Source organism: Delphinus delphis, chromosome 14, assembly GCF_949987515.2.
Source record: "Delphinus delphis chromosome 14, mDelDel1.2, whole genome shotgun sequence".
Lineage (NCBI taxonomy): Eukaryota > Metazoa > Chordata > Mammalia > Artiodactyla > Delphinidae > Delphinus > Delphinus delphis.
This window is the reverse complement of record NC_082696.1, coordinates 82,088,790-82,115,761: the sequence shown is the minus strand read 5'-3', so window position 1 is coordinate 82,115,761 and position 26,972 is coordinate 82,088,790. Positions and strand designations below refer to the sequence as shown.

Here is a 26,972-nt window from a genome sequence, read left to right as displayed (position 1 = left end):
TGGAATCTTGGTGAATAACATCAAAGGTGCCAAACACGAAGGGTGTGGAGGTCTATCCAGAGACAAAGAATGAGAGCAAAGTGACACAAAAATTAAGAGAGAGATGAACTGAATGGGAGATGGTTGTTAATTCCTAAGTCTTTTTCAGAAACTTAATGGTATTCTACTTCAAGGATCAAAATATATGCTTTTCATGAGTTCTAATTTGCCTGTGTTAGTAAACTAGGATCTCAGTATCCAGAATGCCTTCAAAATACCCTATTGATAGTACATAGCTTTCCCTATATCTTTTGCAAATTCTAAATCTTTAGAATGAGAAAATATCTTTAAAGCTAAAATATGATGTCATATATCTTAAACTGATCAGTACACTGACTTTTTTCAGGATTACTTATTCTTGACAATATTCCCATTTATGTTGGAATACAACTTTTGAGGTTATCTGTAACAATGTATATGCCTTAAATACTGTAGAGGTGATAAGATATCTAATGGACTAACGTCTGAACAATATAATACACCTTGGCACACCAAGCAGCCTGAAATCTGTTCATGAAATCTACTTCAATGGCGCTAGTGATTTAATGTAGAAAATAGAGAACAAGCTGCATAGTGGAATAACATTTATTTATCAGCTATATTGTGAATATTATTTTTCAACAATCAGATAGAGACACTTGAAAATTCCACAGTACTCTAGAGACCCAAAGGCACAGATACAAGTGATTTATTATGTTTTAAAAAAGTGACCAAAGGGAATATTAATTCTGGAAGATTTTTAATCAATTCAACACTATCATACACTAGAGGAAAAAAAAATTTCCACAAACATTCCCTCACAAGGCTGGTACTTTTATATTTACATAGTATTATTATAGCAATTTAAAATGTCAATCTATGATACAATAATGTTACTTCAGAAAACATAAAAAATATAGTTTTTTTTTTTTTTAATAGCCATGCTCCCATTTTTGATGAAAGCTAGTCAGTTCACATCCTAATGTTAGCTTGACACTTTACAAATGCACAAGAGATGCAGAGTCAGCTTAGTAAACCTGTGCAACAGAAGCCGTCAGACAGAGGGTTCCTCATCACTCAGGTCTGAGTCAGCCTCATCTACCCCCTCAATGACCGACTTCTTCCCTTTACAGCAGGAGACAATCAACCCAATCACGAACACCTGCAAATGTAAACGAGCTGTATGTTACTTCTCAAACCTGAAGTCATCCAGAAAGCACCAAATTTAAAACCCAATAGCATTGCTGTGACCAAAACAGGCCACTAATGGTCACAGCATCCCTGGGACACCTGTACTTACCCCAAGAAAGGCCCAGTTACCAAAGTAGTAGGCGGCACTAAAGAACCAGAACTTGTGAAGGAACAGGTAGGTCCGGGTGACAGTACACTGATCTATAAAAGCAAATAAAGGACTAGGGTGAGGTAGTTTCTCTCTTGAAATAGACTATTAATACTTGACCTAAAAGGTCATTAACCAAGACTAATTATCAGTGTTAGAGACAAGACTGAAATCTAGGCCTATCTCCAAAGCCCACTCTTGCAATCACCTTAATATAGTTTCCAAAGCCCACTCTTGCAATCACCTTAATATAGTTTAAATTATCAACTAATACGACGTATTTTTACAAGTGAATACCACCAATGTAACCCCAGCCCTTAGGTGTAAACTTATCTTGGCTATAGTTCAGTGTAACGGAGACAGAAGGCATTTCAGCCTGGAATGCCAGACACATCCTACACAAAACAGACCAAGCTGTCCTGATGACGAATGAAGAAAGCAATCAGATGTGGTTAGCATTCTTTTCTAAGAATCCAACTGAGAGATTTTTGTGAGCTTTTTTTCCTTTTTAAGAATGCTATTGAAAAAATGGCCGCTGCTTATAAAGAAATACAGAAAAATCATTATTTACTGATTTGCTTACTGTCTGAATTTTAGACAGCATTATAGCTTGAATTTAAAAAGAAATCACTTACTTTTCTCCTTCAAAAAAACAAAAAAAGTAACTTTTAAAGAGAAATCGGCAGACTGGTTACTTGTGTGAGACTCCATACTATTTTATCCAAATACATTGTTTCCATTAGTTTACGAAGTCCTTTATACATATATCTAGTAAAGGAAGTCTAAGGAAATACTTGTTTATGAAAACCACTTGTCCCATGGATTTCTGAAAAGTAGCATTAGGTTCTATTTTATCCCAACCCTCCCCTCCCTTCCCCTACAGTTCAGCATGACCCTCCGGATGGCTCAATGCCCAGCTGGACAGCCTCTGCTTCTGGCAGGAAAACATGCCATTTAACAGAGAAGCACCTTCCTCTCACGAGCAGGACAGCAATTTAATGTGGATCCTCTGATCCCCAAGGGCCCCCTTCGTATTCCTCGTTCTCTTTCTCAACACAAAAGTCTAAGAGGAATATTCCAAGCTTCCTAAGAAAAACCAAAAAGGTATCAAGCAGCAGGGGAGGGACAAATGTTTCTCTCCTGTCCTACAGTCCCTGCCCCCCAGATCACGGCCTCACACCAGGCGCCAGAGCTCAGGCAGCAGAGACGCCTCCCTGCAGGAAAGCCACTGGTCAGCCACTCTGCCCCAGAGCAAATTCTCCCCTCGATCACAGAAGGTGCTTCACAGTAATACAACGCACTCAATTTGCCACTTTTTCCACTGGATTGGCCTGAATATTCCACAGTACCCATCAGAATACCTGGCATTCATATTCAGTGTGACTGTTGAAAAACTAAGCTTTCTAAAAAGGGGATATTTTACTTTAAAATCATATTGCTAAATAATACATTTTCTAATTTCGTTTGACTAAAATCTGAGAAGATTCCAAGGATGTCAAAACAAGATGCTCTGAATATGCCTCGAAAATTAAAGTATAACTTAAACGTCCAGCACGACAAAGCAAGTCCAGGCCCTGGTCCTGACAGACTTGACGTCAGGTATCATTTGGTCACTTCTCTGCCATGTGAACGGGCAAGTCTGAACTACGAGACTCTGCTTGTCATCACACTTCCTGATAGGCTCATCCTGAAGACCAAGCGAGGGTTGCAGAGTGGCAGTTAATGTCCATTTTCTTCTTCAAGATATACTAAGACCATGATAAAGAATAAAATTTTCAAGACCTCTCAAATGGTGCCAATAAAAACTCATCCTAAGATTTTAGAAGATTATGTGCACACGAGCAGTGAGGAAAATACTCGCTAAGGTATTAGCATCACGACTATTCTGTACGTGTTCATTATTCTTCTGCCTCTACAGTCAACACAGATACAAATGAATCTGGTGAAATTTAAATGTGTATAATTCAGTAAAAGGATACCTGCTGCACAGCCATATACCTTTAAATAAAAATAACCAATTTGAAATGAAGAACGGAACGGGCTGTAAAAAATGCCTGTTCACAGTTATTTTAAAAACATCAACAGTATCTTTCATGGCTTAAGCATTACATGAGCTCTACTGTACAAGTACAAACCTGTTTTTTTAAAATAAATTTATTCATTTATTTATTTATTTTTGGCTGAGTTGGGTCTTTGTTGCTGCGCCAAGGGCTTTCTCTAGTTGCAGCGAGAGGGGGGTACTCTTTGTTGCGATGTGCGGGCTTCTCATTGCAGTGGCTTCTCTTGATGCGGACCACGGCCTCTAGGCGCGTGGGCTTCAGTAGTTGTGGTGTGTGTGGGCTCAGTAGTTGTGGCTCGCGGGCTCTAGAGCACAGGCTCAGTAGTTGTGGCGCACGGGCTTAGCTGCTCCGCGGCATGTAGGATCTTCCCAGACCAGGGCTTGAACCCGCGTCCCCTGCATTGGCAGGCGGATTCTTAACCACTGCGCCACCAGGGAAGCCCACAAACCTGTTTTTAAAAAGTTATTCAACCTTCTCAACATTGCTAATGCTCTAAACTTAAAAAACAAAAAGTTCTATTACCCATTTCCATACCTAAAGGTATTTGGGGGGTCAGAACTTGAGCGAACCAGAACTTTCAAGGCCAGAACAGGGATTACAAGACAAAGGCTGAGCTGGCAAAAGCAGGTAGAATCCAATCACTTTTCCCAGGGGGTCTAATAATCCACTCAGTGACATTTCAAATTGGCTATACCTGCTGATTATTTTCCCCACCACAAAAAACCATATCTTAAATGTTTTTCCTATCACACTATTTTACATGTTTACCACTTTCAAAGGCTGGAGATTTGATGCAAGCCTTCTAAAATAAGAAAAAAATGTACATCGTTAGTGTTCTGCTTTGTTGTTGAAAAAATACGTAACAGCTTTTATAGTTATCTTTATATGTATGTGTGTCGTTATATTTATATGTGTATAAAGGGGCATATGTCCACAGAGGAATTTTAGTTAATAATCCCCATGCATATATTTTATGTTTGAGTGTTAACGCCACACTGAATACACCATCTGCCACCTCCCAGCTGCCCACCTGAATCATAGATATCTAGGAGATCTAGAGAGGTGTTTCTACTACTATCTAAAAAACTACAGTAAGTATTTCGAACTTGGTTCGGCCTTCAAAGTAAATGTGAATTCCTCAATTTAGGGAGTACATTCTAAATCTGGAATTGTTCAGGAGACTGCTGGCTGTTATTCCGCACAGGGACACGTAAACTTCCAATTACACCAAAGAGTGCATGTTTACAATGAAAAGCTAAAAATAGGGGTTCAGACAAAATTTTTTCTTCAGACAAAGTGGCCATACAGTAAAGACCAGGATTAAAAGAGCCAAGAAAGCACCTGGAGCGTATGAACAGAATCAAAATCCCGCTTCTACCATCCTCCCCCCATCTGTTCTCACGCATCATCAAACTAGATGCGTAACTAACAGAAAGTGCAATTAAACTTGTTTCTCATGTAACAGCCGCCTTTATAAATATACCTGATAGATTTTATACTACTTATTTCTTGTTTCTTTTTAGACCACTGGTTATGTCATTGTTAATGTATGCTGACTGCCACTAACATAACTTTGCTCATTAACTATAATAAATAGCACCTTCTACTTTGAATATATTTTGAAAAACAATACTCGGCGCTGATTTAAGCCACCACTATGTCATCACCATGTTACACCTTCACTTGAAATCAGCTTAGAATTAATTAACTCTATATTTGTACTTTACTTATAAAACAAATCCTTATGTTACATGTGCATACAGAGAGAGGGCATTTGGGAAAATTCATGTACCACAGAGAATTTTAAAGCAATTTCTTTGTTTGATTAGTGACAAAAAAACTGGGAGAAGATTGGACTATTTGGAACACCACTTCCTTTCTCATGGTTGCCCGTGATCGTGCTAACTTTGGTTTCTGATTAGGGTCTTGCTACTATTGAATACAATAGACATACAAATCTTAACTGGAAACAGGCTAAGGATCTCAGGCTTTATTGTGATATGATTAGGAATTATTTACCAAATGGTTTTAACAAAGGGGATAACATGAGTGCACTGCAGGCTGGCAGAGGGAACTGAGCTTAGGAAGAGGTTCATCAAACCAGGAAACAATCCAAGTGAAAACACGAGCTGTCGGGATGAAAGGAAGGCTGGATCTGAGCTTCTGGGGAGTAAAATGCCAGTGAATTACTGTCAAATGGATTTACAGCATGTGAAATATATACGCACAAAAAGATCTGAGCAACCAGCAACATATATCCAAATAAGGGAGGGCAGAAAATATTTAAATATGTAATAAAAACCAAAATTGTATCCTCATCTGAAACTTAAATGGCATACAGTTTAATAATGTTTTGTTAAATCTCACTGCAGGAGCTGGGTAAAAGGGAAAGAAAGAATTGGGGAACATCAAAAATCACAGAAATTCTAATGAAAATTGATTTATTATATTTTATGGATATATAAATTGTACTGGGCTAATAAAGATAGCACTTGTCACATGTTTTGTACTAAAGAGTAACTTTTTATAGTGACTATTTTAAGAATCAGTATCATCTGTGTTGAGCTCTGATTACATTTAAGTAAGTTTAATGTATTTCAAAGATGCTAAAATATGTACTGCTCCTTTAAGAAAGAATGCACCTAATTTCATTTGTCTTGAACATATAAAAATAATTGGCTATACCCAACTTATAAAAGAGAGTTACAAAGGTAAGCATTAGCATAACACGTAGACACAATCTTAAACTGTATTAGTAAATTCTAAATTAATTACATTTACTATTACTCTTTTTTTTTTAGTTTTTGTTTGTTTTTGTTTTCCGGTACGCGGGCCTCTCACTGTTGTGGCCTCTCCCATTGCGGAGCACAGGCTCCGGACGCGCAGGCTCAGCGGCCATGGCTCACGGGCCCAGCCGCTTGGCGGCATGTTGGATCTTCCCAGACCGGGGCACGAACCCGTGTCCCCTGCATCGGCAGGCGGACTCTCAACCACTGTGCCACCAGGGAAGCCCTACTATGACTCTTAATTGTCCAAGATAGTAAAATATAAAACAACTGCTTTCTATTACTTTATCTTTTTCATAAAATGATAGTAATTTAAGGGGTATAGCAGAAAATATTAGAGATAGAAAATTGAGATTTGGTTCTTGAGTCTGCCACTTATATTCACTGTGAGATCCTGGAATCATTTAACTTCTAAGTATCAGTTTCTTTCTAAGTGTCATTGAGATAATATCTACTTCTGATGGATAGTGATAAGATAAACTGAACTTCTGAGAATTAAATTAGAATTCTACATGTGCTTAAAAAAAAAAAAGGTTGATGTTTTAGGAGACAGCATCCTTAAGCAAGGATCTATAAAAAGTGGCTGAGAAGTTTTACAAAATCACCTGGGCTGTCTTCAGAGTGGTCTCCGAAGAACTGAGAAACCTTACACCTAGTTCACTTCAGTGTACTGTCCTAGCTGAACTGTCATCAACACAATCAAAATGTCACCTAGAAAAAGAACTTCGACAGTAAGAGACTTTCTGGATCTCAAGCAAAACCCAAGAAAAATATGCTCTGATCAATACTTAATTTTCTGGTCTGCACGGCAACCTCACTTGACAACAGACACAATACATAAGGCTTTCTCAGCTGGATGATACCAGCCAATGTCAGTGAGGCCCTCTTCTGACTCCAGGCCCACCTAGAAACTACGTGACTATAAATCTGGTTTTCCAGATTCCTTCCTCCATGGAGAATTCACTAGCCCCAAGCCTCTAGTTTCCTTAATGGTTATACTTCCTACAGTAAATTAATAAACTTCCATCTGGCTAAAAGTTTAGTTTCCTCTCCACCTATCTGGAGTCAAATACACATGCTGGAGATCAAGCAGGATTCTTAAATAATAATTCTATCTCATCACTCTAACTTCAATATTGCTCTGCCCGTTTGACGGGTAGAATTAAGTGGAATGAGGCTATCAACACAGTTATTATTTGTCAAGTGAAAGATTATAAGTTCACAGTACTTAACCATGAAGGACTACTTTAACTTGTTGAACACAAAGCCTTCTGGTTCAAGAGAGTAGACTGAGCACAGTCATTTGTTTCCTGTCCTGTTTCCCAGGACCTCATTAAATTTACGGAGCAGGAATAAAGCCAGGAGCAAACTTTTTTTTTTTTTAATTTATTTATTTTTGTTGTGTTGCGTCTTCGTTTCTGTGCGAGGGCTTTCTCTAGTTGTGGCGAGCGGGGGCCACTCTTCATCGTGGTGCGCAGGTCTCTCACCATCGCGGCCTCTCTTGTTGCGGAGCACATGCTCCAGACACGCAGGCTCAGTAGTTGTGGCACACGGGCTTAGTTGCTCTGTGGCACGTGGGATCCTCCCAGACCAGGGCTCGAACCCGTGTCCCCTGCATTGGCAGGCAGATTCTCAACCACTGCGCCACCAGGGGAGCCCCAGGAGCAAACTTTTAACAGCAAAGAGAATGGGAGGAAGGCCACCCAGTGATGGGAGACCTCAGCAATATTCTGGACGATGGAACGCCACATTTAAAAGGTCTCCAGTAAAACAGCTGGTTTCCTTCTCATTTACTTTAAAATATAACTTAAGGATCAAGAAACCCCAGTCATAAAGTCCCCAGTGATGAGGGTTCCCAGGTTCCTGATACTTAAATACAAACTAGCATAAATATGAATGAATCATCAGATATAAACAGAAAACGATCAGCGTGAGGGGAAAGAACAAGATAAACAGAAATGCTCCACGATGAACTGAAATGTAATTTACTTAAAGGAAACAAGGAAACGATTAAGAAAAATGTTTAGTATCTTCACATATTGACGAGGATATTCCATCCATAAAACAAAGATGCTTGAAAAAGAAAAATGAGACACATAAAGTACCTCAAGGAAAGTACAAATCTGTTACATGAAATAAAGAATTCAGGGTATAGTTTGAAGATAAAGCTGAATACACATCCAAGAATCTAGAGCAAAATGGTAGGCTGAAAATACCAAATATGAGAGGAGACAGATGACGAACTGAAGATATCCAGCAACTAGTGAACAAGAGCTCCCCAAGGGGAACATGGGGAAAACAGAAACTATCAAGTTAACTTCAAGAGAAGAAATAGACTGGCGCTGGATTTCTCACCAGTCAAAAATGAAACACAGATGGTGTAATGCCTTTAAAGTTCTAAAAGAAATGAAGCCTTCCGTAGAATTCTAAGCACAAACCCATCAATTCTATCAATTGGGAGGATATAATACTTTTCAGATATACATTTTACGCAGAGCATTTCTTTTCTTTAACTCTAGGTAAACTAAGAGCTTTGGGAAGGGAATCAAGAAAGAAGATATGGTTTCTAATGCATCAGAAGTCCAATGAACAGAAATTATAACATTAGAGCTGAACAGCACAATTAGAAAGCAATTAATCCAAAGAAAAGGCGTCAGTATGTACTTAGAAGGAAGTAAATATGATGGGTTTCCTCCAACAGATAAAGTGAGCAGGAAGCGACAAGACACTAGGTAGATATCAATCTTATGTTACTTTAAGAACATTTTTTAACAAGAGAAAGAAAAAAAGGAACAAATTTTAAAGGTGGTTCAATTCTACAAATGCTGGTTGAACAAGGCAGAAAAATATACTCATATATATCTATATGTTTTCTTATCCTCAAGGATCTTACACGTTCCTATAAAAGGGTGGGACAGAGATAAGATACATAGATGAAGATAGATTAAGACAGAGTAAGGTCATGTCATCAGAAGTATAAATGCTATGGGGATTCAAATGAAAAAAAGAGAAATGGCACACATGTTTGGAGATTCAAAAAAGAAAGTCAGGTTTGAAAGAAGCCTTGTAAAATGGCCAGGATTCTGACTGACAAAGATGGGAGGAGATGGGTAGAAATTGGCTGTGACATTCCAAGAACAAACAGTTGAAAAGCAAAGACGGAAAAGATGGCCACGTTCAGGAAGTATATGAAAAAAGGCTGGAAACATGCAGGACGGGTTAGAGAGTGGAATCCTTCAGTCCTCGGCTGAAGTTATCAGATGGTACAGGGCAGCACTTAAGGTTCCTGGTGGAGGAATGACACTGTCAGAGGACTTGAGAACAGTGGTTTCCACAGTGTGGTTTGCAGACCAAAACCGTCAGAAAATTCTAGGGCCCCTCCTCAGATCCACAGAATCAAAAATTTTGCGATGTATTTCGCAAGCGTTCCACGTGATTCTGCTGCACACGAAACGTCGATAACCACTGCTTCAGAACCATTAGGCTAACAGCACTGTGTAGTGCGGATCAGAGCGGACCACTAGTTAAATAAAAGGCTCAGCAATTCATCTGACATGTCATTTAGGTGAGACGTGAGGGTCACTATGGCAACAGACTCTGCATCCCTTAGCAACTGATTAGCTGCAGAGAAAGTGAGAGAAGATAACTGTGCCATCATTGAAGAATGATGGTAGTAAAAGAAATAGTGAAGTCAGGACATACGGTCCAAGACCTTATCTAATAGTTTGTACTTCCCCAATAATTATTCATTTTAAACATTTTTATAAAAGCACATTACCAAAATAAGAAGGCTCTGTATATTATTTTCATATGGTTGGTAAGTCTCACTTAGGACCACCCACAGATTAAGCTAAAATGCTAACATCTTAATTTCGCTTTCTCCCTTGACCCTGCACACCACACCACAAATACACACGTGCTTTCAGCCATAACAGAAACCTAATGAAAAAATGTGCGGTAAACAACGGTAGACTGAGAAGTTATTAGGTTTCTTATTAGTTCTCAGTTTATGATGGAATACCAAGAACAAAGTCAAACAGGTTCAAAGGAAAAAAAGGACAGCCTTGAAAGTTGCAAATAGATTTTAAAAGACAATTATTCTAGATATTATCAAATATGGAATATAAAATATTAAGCACTGTTTTCTAATTAAAACTCTAAAAACACACACATAACCCCTTTCTCATATGCTATACTCGACTCCTCAGCAAATCCCACTGGCTCTACCTTCAAAATCTATCCAGAATCTGACCACTTCCTGCCACTTCCACCACCACCATAAGCTCTGCCTTGGATTCCTGCAAAAGTTCTCTCAATTTGCCTTTGCCCTTGGTTTATTATGGTCTATCTCAGGGGCTGGTAAACTTTACCCCCAAAGGATACATTTAGACTGTTCCTTGTTTTTGTAAGTTTTGCTGGAACACGGCCACGGCATCTGTAACGTACCGTGTACTGCAGCTTCTGTGTTGCAGAGGCAGAGCTGAGCAGTGTGGACCCTACTGTAGGTCTCACGGAACCTAAAATACTGACTATCCAGTCCTTTAGAGAAAAAGGTTGCCAGGCCCTGGTCTACATATCACATCAAGTCACTTATTTGTCTCCTTCTACTAAGTAAGCTCCATGGGGACAGGAATATTTGAGCTTTGTTCACTGTTGTGTCGCTAGTACCTGGAAGAGTGCCTGGCACATACCAGATATCAATATAAACATTTATTACATGAAAAAGCAAGGAAGAATAGATAAGAAAAACTAAATGATCATATGGAATCCTGGAAATTAAGACGTTTATAAATGTATTTTAGAATTTCAAGACACACAGGCTTTGATTCTCAGTATTAGAAAAAATGATTATGTCAATATCTTCCAAAGGTGTTCAAATTGCAAAGGCTGTTATTATGTTGTATCCCTCAAATAAACAGGATAACTTTCTAAATAAGGCTATCAAAATTATCACAATTCTAGGTGACCTGACTTCTCCTCATCTTTAGACTAAATCTAACTGTCCTTAACTTTCCCATCCCCACCTCCAAATTTACAGACTACAAGACAAAAAGACCATATAGTGTTTTTTTTAAAGGCCCCATGTGCTTGAGTCTGAGGGAAAGGATTACATATATTCTCCTGAAGTGGATCTTCTTGCTACAAAATTCCAGAAAGCTAAAATTAGCTTCACTTAACATGGGGTAGGAAGTATTAAATTTGAAGTCCATATTCAAACCTGTCTTTTAAATCCACACAGAAAAAGTCTGGTACCATTTTCATTTCAAATTACATATATGGACCACCCACTTGGGCACACAGCACCACAGGAGACATTAACAAATACTGTCATCACAAAGCATCAGTGTTCCTTTTTAACCTCAGGCCATACAGCTAAGTTTCTAATGAAATCCCTTGACCAGCTTCATTTTCAGCTTCTTAAAATTGGCTTTCCTTAAAATGAGCTTTTTATTTATAACTGTATACCAAACATCAAATGTAAACTAGTGGAATAGCCTTTAATAAAACTAGTTTTAAACAGTAGTCTCTCCTGCAAAATACATTTTTCAATTAAAAAATTTTTTTTATTTTTATTTTTTAATTTTGCTTACAGGCGAAAGTATTGGTAGGTAAAAAAAAAAAAAAATCACCTGAATCCATTGTTAGTGATTATGTAAGTACTTGAGCACTACTGCTTAGTTACCTTGACTTATAAAATCTCCTGGAAACTCAGAAGTTCAAGTAGAAAGAAATATTTCATATTCTGGGAAAAAGATGTTACCAAGAATTCGAGAATTGCATTTTCTCAGGGAATTCCTTGGCGGTCTAGTGGTTAGGACTCCGCGCTTTCGCTGCTCAGAGTGTGGGTTCACTCCCTGGTTGAGGAACTAAGATCCCACAAAGCCATGCGGCATGGCCAAAAGAAAAAAAAAAAGGAAATACATTTTTTCAAAGTCTCAGTAACTACCCTCCCCCCACTGCTACCTTTCAACAAACTGGAAGGAAAAAAGTCTTCTCTATAATCAATAGCTACTGGGCAGACGCATGCCACTATCTGGTCTCTCACTGTTTTCATCCTTTAAAAGGCTTAACGGTGTTTTTTCTTTAGTTACAGAATAAAAGCTATTTATCAACAACAAAAAACAGTGAATATTTATTTCTTTATTCCACATCTTGTTCCCTGGAGATACAGCCCGACTTTTTTAATATATATATTATATATATATAATATATATTATATACATATGTGTGTGTGTGTGTGTGTGTGTGTGTATATATATACACACACACACACACACACACACACACATTTTTTTTTTTTTCTTTTTGCTGTATGCGGGCCTCTCACTGTTGTGGCCTCTCCCGTTGCGGAGCACAGGCTTCGGATGCACAGGCTCAGTGGCCATGGCTCACGAGCCTAGCCGCTCCGCGGCACATGGGATCCTCCCAGACCGGGGCACGAACCCGTGTCCCCTGCATCGGCAGGCAGACTCTCAACCACTGCGCCACCAGGGAAGCCCCACACATTTTTTTCTTATTGAAGTAGAGTTGATTTACAAAGTTGTGTTAATTACTGCTGTACAGCAAAGTGATTCAGTTATGCATATATAAACATTCTTTTCTTACATTCTTTTCCATTATGGTTTATCACAGGATATTGAATGTAGTTCCCTGTGCTGTACAGTAGGACCTTGTTGTTTAGCCATCCTGTGTGTAATAGTTTACATCTGCTCACCCCAAACTCCCACTCCATCCCTCCCCCACCCCCCTCCCCTTGGCAACCACAGGTCTGTTCTCTAGTCTGTGAGTCTGTTTCTGTTTCATAGATAAGTTCACTTGTGTCATATTTTAGATTCCACATGTAAGTGATATCATATGGTATTTGTCTTGCTATTTCTGACTTATCTTCACATAGCGTGATAATCTCTAGGTCCATCCATGCTGGTGCAAATGGTATTATTTCATTCTCCTTTATGGCTGAGTAGTATTCCATTGTATATATGTACCACATCTTTATCCATTCATCTGTCGATGGACATTTAGATTGTTCCCATGTCTTGGCTATTGTACAGTGCTGCTATGAACATAGGGGTGCATGTATCTTTCTAAATTATAGTTTTATCTGAATATATGCCCAGAAGTGGGATTGCTGGATCATATGGTAATTCTATTTTTAGTTTTCTGAGGAACCTCCATACTGTTCTCCATAGTGGCTGCACCAGTTTACATTTCCACCAACAGTGTAGGAGGGTTCCCTTTCCTCCACATGCCCTCCAACATTTGTTATTCGTAGACTTTTTAATGATGGTCATTCTGACCTGTGTGAGGTGGAACTTCCTTGTAGTTTTGACTTGCATTTCTCTAGTAATTAGCAACATTGAGCATCTTTTTATGGTCTGTATGTCTTCTTTGGAGAAATGTCTGTTAAGGTCTTCTGCCCATTTTTCAATTGGGTTGTTTTTTGTTGTTGTTGAATTGTATGAGCTGTTTGTATATGTCGGAAAATAATCCCTTGTTGGTCGCATCATTTGCAAATATTTTCTCCCATTCTGTAGGCTGTCTTTTCGTTTTGTCTACGGTTTCCTTTGCTGAGCAAAAGCTTGTAAGTTTGATTAGGCCCCATTTTGTTTATTTTTACTTCTACTGCCTTAGGAGACTGACCTAAGAAAACACTGGTACAATTTATGCCAGAGGATGTTTTGCCTATGACCTCTTTTAGGAGTTATATGGTGTCATGTCTTATGTTCAAGTGTTTAAGCCATTTTGAGTTTTTGTGTGATGTGAGGGAATGTTCTAACTTCACTGATTTACATGCAGCTGTCCAGCTTTCCCAACACCACTTGCTGAACAGACTGTCTTTTCTCCACTGTATGTTCCTGATGAAGATTAACTGATTGTAGGTGTGGTGGGTTTATTTCTGGGCTCTCTATTCTGCTCCATTGATCCATATTCTGTTTTTGTGCCAATACCACGCCATTTTGATTATTGTAGCTTTGTAGTACTGTCTGAAGTCTGGGAGGGTTACACCTCCTGCTTTGTTCTTTCTCTTCAGGATTGCTTTGGCAATTCTGGGTCTTTCATGGTTCCATATAAATTTTAGGATTATTTGTTTTAGTTATGTGAAAAATGTCATGGGTAATTTGATAGGGATTGCATTAAATCTGAAGATTTCTTTGGGTAGTATGCCCATTTTAACATTATTAATTCTGCCAATCGAAGAGCATGGGATATTTTTCCATTTCTTTGAATCATCTTCAGTTTCCTTTATTAATGTTTTATGGTTTTCAGCACATAAGTCTTTCACCTCCTTGGTCAGGTCTTCCTAAGTATTTTATTTTTTTGGATGTGATTTTTAAGGTATTGTTTTTTTACATTCCCTTTCTGATATTTCATTGTTAGTGTAAAGAAATGCAACTTATTTCTGTATGTTAATATTGTATCCTGCTACCTTGCTAAATTCATTTGTCAGTTCTAGTTGTTTTTGTGTGGAGTCTCTAGGTTTTAATATAGTATCGCGTCATCTGCATATAATGACAACTTTACCTCTTACCTACCAATGTGGATAACTTTTATTTCTTTTTCTTGTCTGATTGCTGTGGCTAGGATTTCCAATACTATGTTGAATAGAAGAGGCGAGAGTGGGCATACCGGTCTTGTGCCAGATTTTAGTGGGAAGGCTTCCAGCTTTTCACTGTTGAGCATTATTTTGGCTGTGAGTTTGTCATAAATAGTTTTTATTAGGTTGAGATATGTTCCCTCTATATCCACTTTGGTAAGAGTTTTTATCATGAATGGACGTTGAATTTCTTTTCCGGCATCTACTGAGATGTTCATGTAGTTTCATCTTTTGTTTATGTGGTGTATCACATTGATTGATGTAAGTATGCTGAACTATCCTTGTGAACTTGCAGCCTGACTTCTACACTGTTTATGCACAAAAGCATAAAGCATGAGATAATATATACATTCTTCCATCTATCATCAAAAATACGGTGAATATTTTTCTGTCAAAACATATAAAGCTGTATCATTACATTGTATGTAACGTTATTTCAAGTATCCTCATTGATGGGTAAATACCCAAGTTGTTTCTTTTTGTTTGCTATTTCTTATCTAACCTCGGTGGGAAGTGGAAACTGGTTAGTATTGGAGGAGCAAGAAAATGCAAACATGATTTCAAGATTTCCCTCTGAGTAAACAGCTTAGGACACACAAAAGGCAGAGGACAACTCCTGCTACCCTATGAGATGAGGGTGACAGGTGGAAACTAAGTGGAAGAGGGAAGGAAAGGAGTTCAACCTTGGAATTGAGGTTTGAGGGGTTGGCAGGACATGCATTTTGGTATAGATAAACCAGATAGTGGTTAGAAGATAGGAATGGAAATCTAAGATTCTGAATTTATTGATTAAATTATTAATACCCCTTAAATTATCCAGAATAACTAGGTTTATTTATTGTCAACTGTCAAGTCTCCAAAACATGACTTAGAAAACCTCATTGATCTAGTAAAGCTACATTTATTGGACTAACTGCAGTGAGGGAGATCAAGAGGGCAAAGGCAAAGGGTATTTATAAGGTTTAAGGGGCTGGGTTGGACCACTTTTATCAAGGTCTTAGACACTGTGGGGAACAGGCTAGAATTGGGCTACGTTTATGACATAGGTTTTGGGTTGGTGGATGCAGTGAAATGAGAAATCCCGAAGCAAGTCTTCTTGGGCAATTCATCTTGGTAAGTAAGCTATTGGAGTTGTTTCACAGTAGGAGTTGTCAACCGTTTGTGTTTGTTCTCGGTGGTACTTAACGCAGGGGCAGGGAAATGCGTCAGTGCCCAGAACTGTTGATCATTAGCAACACAATGTTGGTGTCAGTTCCCCACATCTTATGGGATTAGGATGCTTTTAAAACTTACAGAGCAGCATTTGGGAATGGTTTAGACTTTAGTCTACTATGAATTGTTAACAAGAGAGTGCCCTGGAATGGATAAGATGCTAGAATTGGAGTACGTATGGAAAAAATCCAGAAAGGAGGCACTAGGTTTCTGACACTATCCTAAGAAGTGACTTTGAATAGAAAATCCTCCTGTTTCACTCACAGCTTTCTGAGCAAATGCTTAACATAAGAAAGTGTAAAAATTGCTCTATCTTTAAAAATAGGTGAGAAATTTATAGAAATATCTTAAATTGTTTAAGTAAGTTGGATTACATAACCAAACATAGAATACCATCTTTGCATTTAAATTGGTGGGTTATTTAAATATATGAAAAAATTCTTCAACAAGTTTTCAAGTATTATGTGTCCTCAGAGGTTTAATTTCTGAAGAGTTTTCATTATGTTCTTTGTGGATTTAAACTGTCCTTTTGCAGAGCCTCTAAAGCCTCATTCTTCAACATGCCATTTATCCCAGTGTATTTTTCACAGTGCATTTACCCTCTTTGTGGATTTAAACTGTCCTTTTGCAGAGCCTCAAAAGGAATACATTCTGTAAACCTAGTCAAAGAATGACTCATTTTCCACAGCTTAATATTCCTATAATTAAACCAAGGTATATTTGACGCTAGAAATTTATACCAGAAATGACAGGAAAATGTGAGAGACAACTTATTTTGTAGCAGATTCAAAACTAAAAGTAAACACAAAAGATCAACTCACTTGCACAAGAAGGTATACTTTTTAATCTAAATTGCTTAGGGAATTACCAGATAGCATACACTGTATTCACTAATTCTTATGTTCAAAATATGTTCTGTCATTTTGTGGGGCAAAATTTATCATGTTGAACCACTGGGCAGATCAATTTAAATTTTTTGGAATTTAAGAAAAATAATACATAGAAGTGTAAATTTTTAAAAGGATATAAATAATGTATAATTATATAAATAATGTAATTATAATACCCCCAAAATGGTAATTAGAAGTGGTTATCTTTAGTAATTCCATATCGTGGCCTGCACTTGGTACTGTCAGTTATTAAAATAGTAGCCATCTGGTGGTGTACAGTAGTTCTCATGTGTTCTTTTTCCCTCCCTTTTATCATTTTCTCAAGATATATACACTTATGTTTTCTGAACCACATATCATGTGATTTAACCTCTTAACAACAGAGCACTTTTTAATAGCCGGATGTTCTCTTACATAACCAGAGAACAGCTATTCAATTTAGGAATTTTAATAATGATTCTATTTTTTAAAATGTGCTCTACAGTCCATTCTTTAACATGTCATTTATCCCAGTGTAGTTTTCACAGTGCATTTACCCTCTAGCGCAAAATCCAATCCAGGACCACGTATTACATTGTGTTCTGCTGTTCCTTGACTACCCTGAATCTGTGAGTTCCTGAGCCTCTGGTCTTTGACGACAATGACAGTTCTGAAGCACACAGCCAGTTCCTTTATACCGTGTTTGTCAGTCGTCAGTCTGGGTTTGTCTCCTGTTTCCTCGGGATCTGATTCTTGTTCCCCGTTCTTCCCAGGGTGTCACATCCTGAGGCACAGGCCGCGCTGCCCCTGGATGATGTTAATTTTGTTCACCCGGTACGGCGTGTGCCCATTTTCCTCTGAGATGTGCTATGACACCTACTACCTTTCCTCTTACAGCTAACAAACGGTAAGTGGAGACACCTCATTGTGGTTTTAATCTGCAGTTTTCTAAACTGACTTTAATTTCAATTACTGTATCTTCATTTTTAAACATTGTATTTGGTTCATTTACAAATCTGCTAGGGTTTCATTCATTCTTTTTTAATACTTTGTTGTTCCCTGCCGATATTTTGATCTGGTCTTATTCCTTTCATCACAGTTAGCTGTTCCTTAATCCACGTTGGTAATTCCAATATCAGGGCTTTGCAAGTCTCTTTCTGCTGTCTGCTATTTCTTCTAGCTCTCTTACACGCTGTTTTGATTCCTTGTGTGCTTGTATATTTGACTCCGATGTCTTCACTTGCACTCCTCTGTGGGAATTCCATGAAGCCAAGAATTATGGTACTTTCCTCTAGGGAGGATTAAATTTACTTGCACCATGTGCCTACCACACTGCCAGAAATTTCAATGAAACAAATTCACTCTGGCGATGTGCATTTGGCCTGCAAATCTGCAAAGAGCTAGTCTGCGGCTACAATTTCTTAGGAATGTGATTCCTTCCTTCCTGTTCTTGACACTAAGGCCAACTTTGCTTTCGGTTTTCTGCAAGTAATATGTTTAACTTTACTTGTGGTTCACCCTCACACGATGGTGCCATCCTTGGGAGACGGAGGGGCTTAGCTTTGTAAGAGGCTGCATTTCCTATGAGATGCCAACCACTCACGTGGGCTCTAGACCTGCATTGTCGAATATAGCAGCCACTGGTAACATGGCCGAGACTGAAACTAGGGAACTGAATTTCTAATTGTATTTAATTTTAATTAACTTAAACTAAAAACTGAAGCAGTGTAAAATATTTTTTCATTAAACAATTTTAGTGCTTTGGTAGAACTATACTTCACTTTAACCAATAAACGTTCTCATTTAGATAATGTAAATTTAGTGTTTGAATTAAGATGTTCCTTAAGTATAAATACACACCAGGTTTTGAGAACTTAGTATGAAAAAGGATATAATGTGTGACACAGAGAAGGCTCTTGGACACCTCCCTTGTTTACCTGGGACGAAGCCAGACAGCAGCCCTCTATACTCTGTCTCTCCTTCACGAAAGATCTGCTAAGCTGTTTGTCCCCACTGATCAATCAGAACAAGAGGCTTGTTGATTTGACCTGAGTAACCTTTAGTTAGATTTCCCTCCTTCTCCAGGCCCCCAAAGGGGCTCCTTCTGCCCTACCCTCAGCCTGAGCCAGCAGACAGCCCTTCCTAAGCAAGCCCTCCTGGCTGACCTCAGGAAAAACATCCCATGATCATCCCACTCTTACAGCTGGTTCCTTCTAGCCTTGCTTACTCCTCCCTAGAAAAGAAAAGCCCTCTCCTGCCTGGCATCTGAAACACCTGCAAATAGCTCACGGTCAGCTCCTCTTTTTGTGGCATCCCCTCTTCCTACTGTAATAATCTGTTTAAATATGTCTCTCCTTTTGACTGCTTGAAATGGTGGATCACTCTTCCCTTGGCTTACAGGAAACTACCGTCACCTAATCTTCCTTCTTAGTTCTCCGTTGCTGGTTGCTCTTCTTGCAACGGGACGGCCACAGAGCTCCACCCTCGCACCTCTTCTCTGTTTGAGTTCACCCTCTAGGTGATCTCACATCCAACCTCACAGATTTCCTTCCCACCTGCCCCAGCCAACCCGGCATAAACTTCTCCAGATCTCCAGACCCAACTCAACTGCCAACTCAAGATCTGTACTTGGATGTTCAACAAAGGACTCAACCCAAAATAATCAAACGAGAACCCCATGTTCTCCCTCACTGCATGAATGAGGGAAACAGATCTGTGGAATTAAGAATATACTCACTTTGCAAAAAGAGTCAAGAGGCATTAGCCAAACAGCAAGCTCCTGAATGCACTTCTGTATGGTATCATACTAAAAATTAGATTCATATACAACTTTCAGCAATATCCTCATGCTTTCAGTCCACGTGCCACTTATATGTGGGATTTTTAAGGCTGTTTAGAAAGCATGGTAAAAATCCCAAACCAAAAACAAATACAGAAAGGAATTTTCTTCATAGTTAAATCTTTTCACTTAATTCTCTAATACTTCAGCCCATACTACCCTAACTGAAATTGCACTCTCAAAGGTTTAAGATTGGCTAGTTGGTAAATATCTCTCTGAAGCATCCACACAAATGATCTCTGCACACAGCGGTACCTTGGATCCTGTAATGCTTTAGTATTCTGTTCATCTCTCATTGTCCAGACTCACGTTTCCTTCTCACGTAACCTAGGTTTAAGCTCTTTGACCTCTGATTTTCTTTTATATCGTCTGTGACTTTCATTTCCTCGTGACTTCAAATGACTGTCTCCATTATACTAAAAAAGCAGTAACACCCTTTTGTTTTTAAAATTAAAGGGCAGATGATGCAAACAAAACATAAAAATGTGAAATGTAGAAAAAAAAGAGACTTGGAATCCAGACACTTGCATTATAGTCCCAAGTCTCATACTATCAACTTTTAACTTATCTCTTAGGGCCTTAGTATCTGTATCTGCAAAAAAGGGGTATTAAACCAGTTAGATGGATGGCCTCACTGAAGTCCCCCTTTTTTGCTTTAACATTCTAGTTTATATTTTAAAAATTGTTTATAACTTAAGTGTCTCTTTGTAGCCTGTATTTCCATTTCTATACTTGTTATACAGAAAATGAGGGGGAAAAGATTCTCTATCTCTAACTGACATAATATCTTAGACAAAAGTTTGCAGAAGGATAGGTACTTGAGGTTCTGAGAAAAGAAGTCAACCTGCTTTTATCACTGACAAAAGCAAAACAGCTTGGTAAACACGTTTTATTTATAGAGAATGTATTTTGAGCCACTCCTTGATAATGGGCTTGTTTACTCCAGAACTTAGTGTTCAGCTACTTTCTAAAGTAAGATATCAATGCACATTTTACTTTATTAATTTTCCTCTAACATTATCTTTAGTTATTCAAAATAATTCTTACTTTTCCCTCTGTACTTAATATATATAATTTTAACCCTGCTTTAGCTCTTTAAGTTCAAGTCAGTTTTTTGTAATTCACGTAGTTTAAAGTTTAACACATCAGTTTCTATTTTAGCATCATCAGCTAACTTGAGTCATCTTAACCATTTGTCCTAGTAAAATTATATCCTAAAGCTAAAATCTAAAGCCATAGATCGTTCGATGATTTTTTAAGGCTGGCTATATATATTAACAAATATACTTAACCAGAATAATCCACAAAAATCCAGTTTGATTTATACAGATCATCGCATTTCCAGTTGCTTTAATGTCCAAATAAGACAACACAAGTTTACTCCAAGGAAAGATAAAGTAATTAAATAGGATGACAGAAATAAGACTTTGGGTTCATAGATTTTTAAAAATGATCATTTGGAAATATATTTTCTTGCTTCATCCCTCACTGTACTCCCCAAATATTCAATGCTCCTGCCACAATTTATTTTTTCTGTAAGATGCCAAGTAGATTTGTTTTTATGCCTTGTTAATGCAGGTTCCTTCTCTGCTTGGAATAGCCTCCAGTTTTTTGTTGTTTGTTTGTTCATTTGGATTTAACTTATGCTTTGGGGCCCAATTCAAAAGTTACACTGCAGAGAAAACCATTAGCCCCTTTTGCCTTCCCATAGCATTTTGTCTGTAACTTCATTATAGCTTGCCATTTACTTCTCTATTACAATTATTCATTTTCATATCCAAATCCATTAGGCTGTTTGCTTTCCAAAGGCAGGGACTGTGGTATATGTGTCTCCTCTGATGCTTTCTCTCCTTCCCAGAATCTACCCCAGTACTCTATTCTGTTTGTCCACAAAGGGAAACTGATCATCCATCTTCCTCTTTGGGCTCAAATATTTCTGTATATTTATGTTACTCTTCATAATTCTGTGCCTGTTTTAACTATTTTATTCACACTAACATATACGTTGTCTGTGTATTAATGCTTATTAGATTAAGCAGCAATTAAAGAATGTGAAACTAAGAATGTAAATAAAGTCCTTTTGTCATATTAGCATATAAAATTTAAAACTTGATTTCTAATTTGCTCAGCTGACTCATTTTGAACTTATAAACAATGCATTACCTGTAAGGGTAAATTAAGTAATACTGTTGTTTTAAGGTAACTTTGTGAACATAGTATGATAGGCATTCTTTATAAATCTGTTAAATCACCCTATTCTTTAAGGGATCATTTTAAACACAACAAAACCTTAACTATTTTTAGATGACTCTCAAACATTACAACATTTAATAAATGTCAGACCACCTCATGTATGAATGCAATATTACTTAAGAAAAACAAGTCTATGAAATGCACTTAATAATGGTAAGAGGTCAATATATGTATTTTTAGAAATCACTGCTTTAACATCTTTCTAGGGAGATTACCTTTCCTCAAAAATAATTTTAAGTATAACACTCTAAATTATAATTTTTGTTTCATAATCTAAAAATCATTCTCCAAAATTCTGTTACTTGCAAAAGGTACATAACGAAGGTGACATCAAGTACCTTATGGGGTATTTATATTACAGTATCATCTACTCTAGTCAAAGTGCCCACTAAAATGTTACAAGTAATAGTGTTGCGTTTCTCCTCTTCATGCTGACATTTCCTAGTGTGCAGTAACTGGACTCTGTCACCACACTTAACACCCCATCCCCACCCGTATGCGTCAAATCTCACGTTCTAACCTGCTCCTTCATCTTTCTCCATCATTTCAAAAAATTTTTAACATTTAAAACTCAACAATTTTCATCTCCTTATATATGAATTAGAAGGATTAATATTTTCTTTATGAGCAGCCGTCCCCAAAGCCATCTTAATTTTGAATCTGGCGGAGGAGAGTTGTCTTAGAGCCCCTCACCATTTTTATTTAAAGTATTCTCTTAAAAAAATCTACCCTGCCACCCCAAATTCAATGGTCATATTTCTACCATCCTCTTCCAAGTATGCACAGGCAAATTTGACATTCAGAGATTAGCTGGAGAACCAAAAAAATACTGGGAGAAATAAAGCCATAAACCTAAAGGGTATGTTTTTGTACTGCAAAGCAACATTTCAAAGAATAAGTCAACTAAAATGTTTTACAAAAATATTCGGCAGTTCAAAGGAGGTCATTTTAACCAGTGGTCCCCAACCTTTTTGGCACCAAGGACCGGTTTCGTGGAAGACAATTTTTCCATGGACTAGTGGGGGAGAGGGGATGGTTTGGGGATGATTCAAGCGCATTACCTTTGTTGTGCACTTTGTTTCTATTATTATTACACTGTAATATATAATGAAATAATTATACAACACACCATAATGCAGAATCAGTGGGAGCCCTGAGCTTGTTTTCCTGCAACTAGATGGTCCCATCTGGGGTTGATGGGGGACAGTGACCCCCGACGTGTGTAGCTAGGTCCAGTCTACTCTGTGATCTCGTTTTGGTTGCTGTCACTGCAGAAAACCCTGCTTCACAAAGATGGGATGTTGGAGATGGAGGCAGGCTTCTCAGTGCTTTCGTGGCGATCTCAGGATATTGCGCCCTGGCTTTAATCCAGAGCGTATGGAGATCTGAAGTTGTCTCAAACATACTTTTGAGGGCACCGTCATTTGCGATCTCAAGCAGTTGATCCTCTTCCAATACAAAGTCAGTTCACCTGGCTTATTCACAAATGGGTCGTGGATCCATTCCTTCCCAGTTTGGGGGTCTTTGTGGTTGGGAAGTAATGCTCAAACTCTTCTGAAAGCTGAGATAGGTGATCATGCACCAGCTGGGAGAAAGAAGGCCCTGGCTCAGTCTTTCAAAATCTCTGCTAATGTTTGAAACATGTCAAAAATCCCAATGTTCGCTCATCGCCCCATAATTCCAGTTTGGCTTTGAATGCAGCCACTCTATCTGCCGACTTGGACACAGTTGTTATTCTCCCCTGAAGTGACATACTGAGTTCGTTGAGCAGGTTGAATATGTCACACAAGTAAGCAAGTTCTGCGACCCATTCTGTGCCACTGAAACGTGCTGCCACTGGTGACTGTTCTTCTAAAAGAAATCTGTGGAGAGGCTCTCGTAACTTACGAACTCTGGCCAGTGATCTCCCTTAGAAAGCCATCTCACTTCTGTGTATAAGAGAAGACGTGTGTGCTCTGGGTCCATCTCCTCACGGAGCTGCACAAACAGACATGAGCTAAGGGCATGTACTTTAATGTGGCTGATAAGTTTAATCCCATCCTGCAAAACGTTAAGTTCAGGTGACATTTTTCGGCTAGCCAGCACTTCTCTATGGATGACACAGTGCGTGGACTCACATTCAGAAGCGACCCCTCTGACCCGAGGAGCGAAACCAGGAAGCCGTCCAGTCACGGCAGCCGCCGTCTGTGCATATACCGACACAAAGTGACCAGTTCAGTTTTCCTGATGTGTAATCATTCAAGGACTTGAAGAGCTCTGCAGCTGTGGTGTTGGTTGGTAACAAAAGTGCACATAACATATTCTCATGCACACCCTACTGAAAAATATATCACACAGAAACAAGCATCGTTGCCTTGTTGTCAACAGCAGTAGACTCGTCAACCTGGACTGCGTACCACAGTGACTCATTAATCCTGACAATTGCGCCTCAATAACCTCTGCTATTTCATCAATTCGTCTAGTTATGGTGCTAGCCGAAAGAGGAACACGTGCCACCTTTTGAACTGCAGCTTCTCCTGAAAGTTCATGACAAATGTCCTTAGCAGCTGGCAAGATCGACTCTTCACCCAATATACAGGGCTTCTTAGCTTCAGCAATGCGGTTAGCCACTAAGAAGGATGCTCTCAGTGCAGACACGTTTGATGAAGTGGTGGCCTTCAATAATTGCTTTAATTCATGTTCATGATTTTTCCTTTTGAAAAACTCCAAAGCCTTGTCTTTTAATGCAGGGTGCTTGGTCTCCGTGTGGCAAAGCAGTTTTGAAGGTTTCATGGCTTTGTTGGATAGCCAGTCACCACATATTATACAAAGCAGGCTTGGAGAATATGAACCACCTGCTGCAATGAACTGGTAACTTAAGTAGGACTCTTGGTATTTTCTTTCAAATGCAACTTTCTTTTTGTTGGCAGTCTTAAGAGTCTTCTGTCTCATCATTGGGTCTTTCTTTCTCCCTTTTCAAAGAAGCTCCCCAGTGACAAAGAAGCTGCCCAGCGACGTTTGTTTTTTACTCATTTTGCCTAGGGTTATCTTGTGGGCTTACCAAAAACTGTGAATGAGACAAGGACACAGTGCAGGAAAGAGGCATGGATGGAAGTGGTAAATAAAATAATGGGCAGGCCAGGCACAGACTAAAATAAGTGTTGGATTCCAACTTAAAGCCTGCCACCAGATGCAGCTTAATTGTCACTTATCACTCACTGGTAAGGTTTTGATATGAGTCTGCAAGCAGTTGATTTATTATGGTCTCTGTGCAGTCAAACCTCTCTGCTCATGATAATCTGTATTTGCAGCCGCTCCCCAGCGCTAGCTTCACCGCCTCAGCTCCACCTCAGATCATCAGGCATTAGATTCTCACAAGGAGCATGCGACCTAGATCGCTCGAATGTGCAGTTCACAGTAGGGTTCGTGCTCCTATGAGAATCTAATGCCACCGCTGGTCTGATAGGAGGCAGAGCCCAGGCGGTAATGCGAGCCATGGGGAGCGGCTGCAAATACAGACGAAGCTTCGCTCTGCTTGCCTGCCGCTCACCTCCTGCTGTGTGCCTGGTTACTAACAGGCCACGAACCGATACCAGTCCGTGGCCTGGGGGCTAGGGACCCCTGATTTAAGCCACTATAAATTAGATTAGACTGATAAACAAAACTACTGAATGTGATTCATAAAAGAGTTATGGCCAAGGGTATGATTTAACTAAACTTACTGATCTATAACATAAAAATTCACTCAGTTCAGCAATATAAGGGCATTTTAAACACCTTTACCAGTGCAACTTAATTTTGAAATTTTGATGTTTTTCTGCTAAGGTTTCAATACTACTATAAGAATTTAAGAAACAGAACCTATTTTAGATCTTCAAGATCAGTGCCCTCTTAAAAAAAAATTAAAATCAACTCAACAGTAATTTTTCATTCTACTTTCACTGAGCTAAAAATGACAACCCAAAGCATTTCAACTATCAACCCTAGTGTGACATGTGTATGTACATTTCAAAGTAAAAAACCTGGGACTAAACTCATTACAAAAGTAGAGCTGGAAAATCAAGTCACATTTATTTATAATAGAAACCTATAATAGAATCTAAAGAAAAAATGGTTCTGATGAACCTAGGGGCAGGACAGGAATAAAGATGCAGACATAGAGAATGGACTTGAGGACATGGGGAGGGGGAAGGGTAAGCTGGGACAAAGCGAGAGAGTGGCATGGACATATATACACTATCAAATGTAGAATAGATAGCTAGTGGGAAGCAGCCGCACAGCACAGGGAGATCAGCTCGGTGCTTTGTGACCACTAGAGGGGTGGGATAGGGAGGGTGGGAGGGAGACGCAGGAGGGAGGAGATAGATATGGGGATGTATGTATATGTACAGCTGAGTCACTTTGTTGTAGAGCGGAAACTAACACACCATTGTAAAGCAATTATACTCCAATAAAGATGTTAAAAAAAAAAAGAAACCTTTTACTATTATTTCTTCTTCATGTCTGTTTCCCCATCTCATCTCTTGATTTTTTCTTTTCTCCCAGCTTTAGTCGCTTCCCTTCTTTCCCTTACACCCTGGACTCTGCGGTAGGTCTCATTCTCTCACTCTTAGCTTGTCCTTGGCTTACCATTCTACTTCAGTCCTTCAACCCACCTTCCCCGACAGCCTAGGCAATGATGGAGAATGGTACCAGCTATACAGATTTGTTCAGCAAAAATACAGATAGATAATTCCATCTCTGGTCCTTGACATATTTATCTATCACTAACTTATCTTCAGTCAGATCCTTCTTCTGTTCACCGATCAAAACTTTTGCCACTTTCTTAGGTTCTGTGCCCAATGGCCCACACAATTCTCAGCAGATGACTGAACTTAAACTTCACAGCAAAATGAGACAATCATACAGAACTTCCTGTTCACCCTAAGAAATTACTATCTGAGTCCATACTGTTGCTTCCTTCCTTGCTCTAGAGAAAGAGGCATCCTTCCTTCTAGCTAAAGCATTCAGTCTTTGATGTT

General features: G+C 38.8%; 1 protein-coding gene across 1 annotated transcript in view; it reads right to left on the bottom strand.

Moving 5' to 3' along the window:
• Positions 1 to 592: 592 nt before the first annotated feature.
• LMBRD1 (LMBR1 domain containing 1) overlaps positions 593 to 26,972 on the bottom strand; it is a 116,489-nt gene continuing 90,109 nt past the window's right edge. The window contains exons 15-16 of the mRNA XM_060030407.2: positions 1,319 to 1,410; positions 593 to 1,180 (exon numbers count right to left, since the gene is read on the bottom strand). Coding sequence (XP_059886390.1) covers positions 1,073 to 1,180; positions 1,319 to 1,410 — 200 coding nt within the window. The 3' untranslated portion in view covers positions 593 to 1,072. The remainder of the gene's footprint in view (positions 1,181 to 1,318; positions 1,411 to 26,972) is intronic.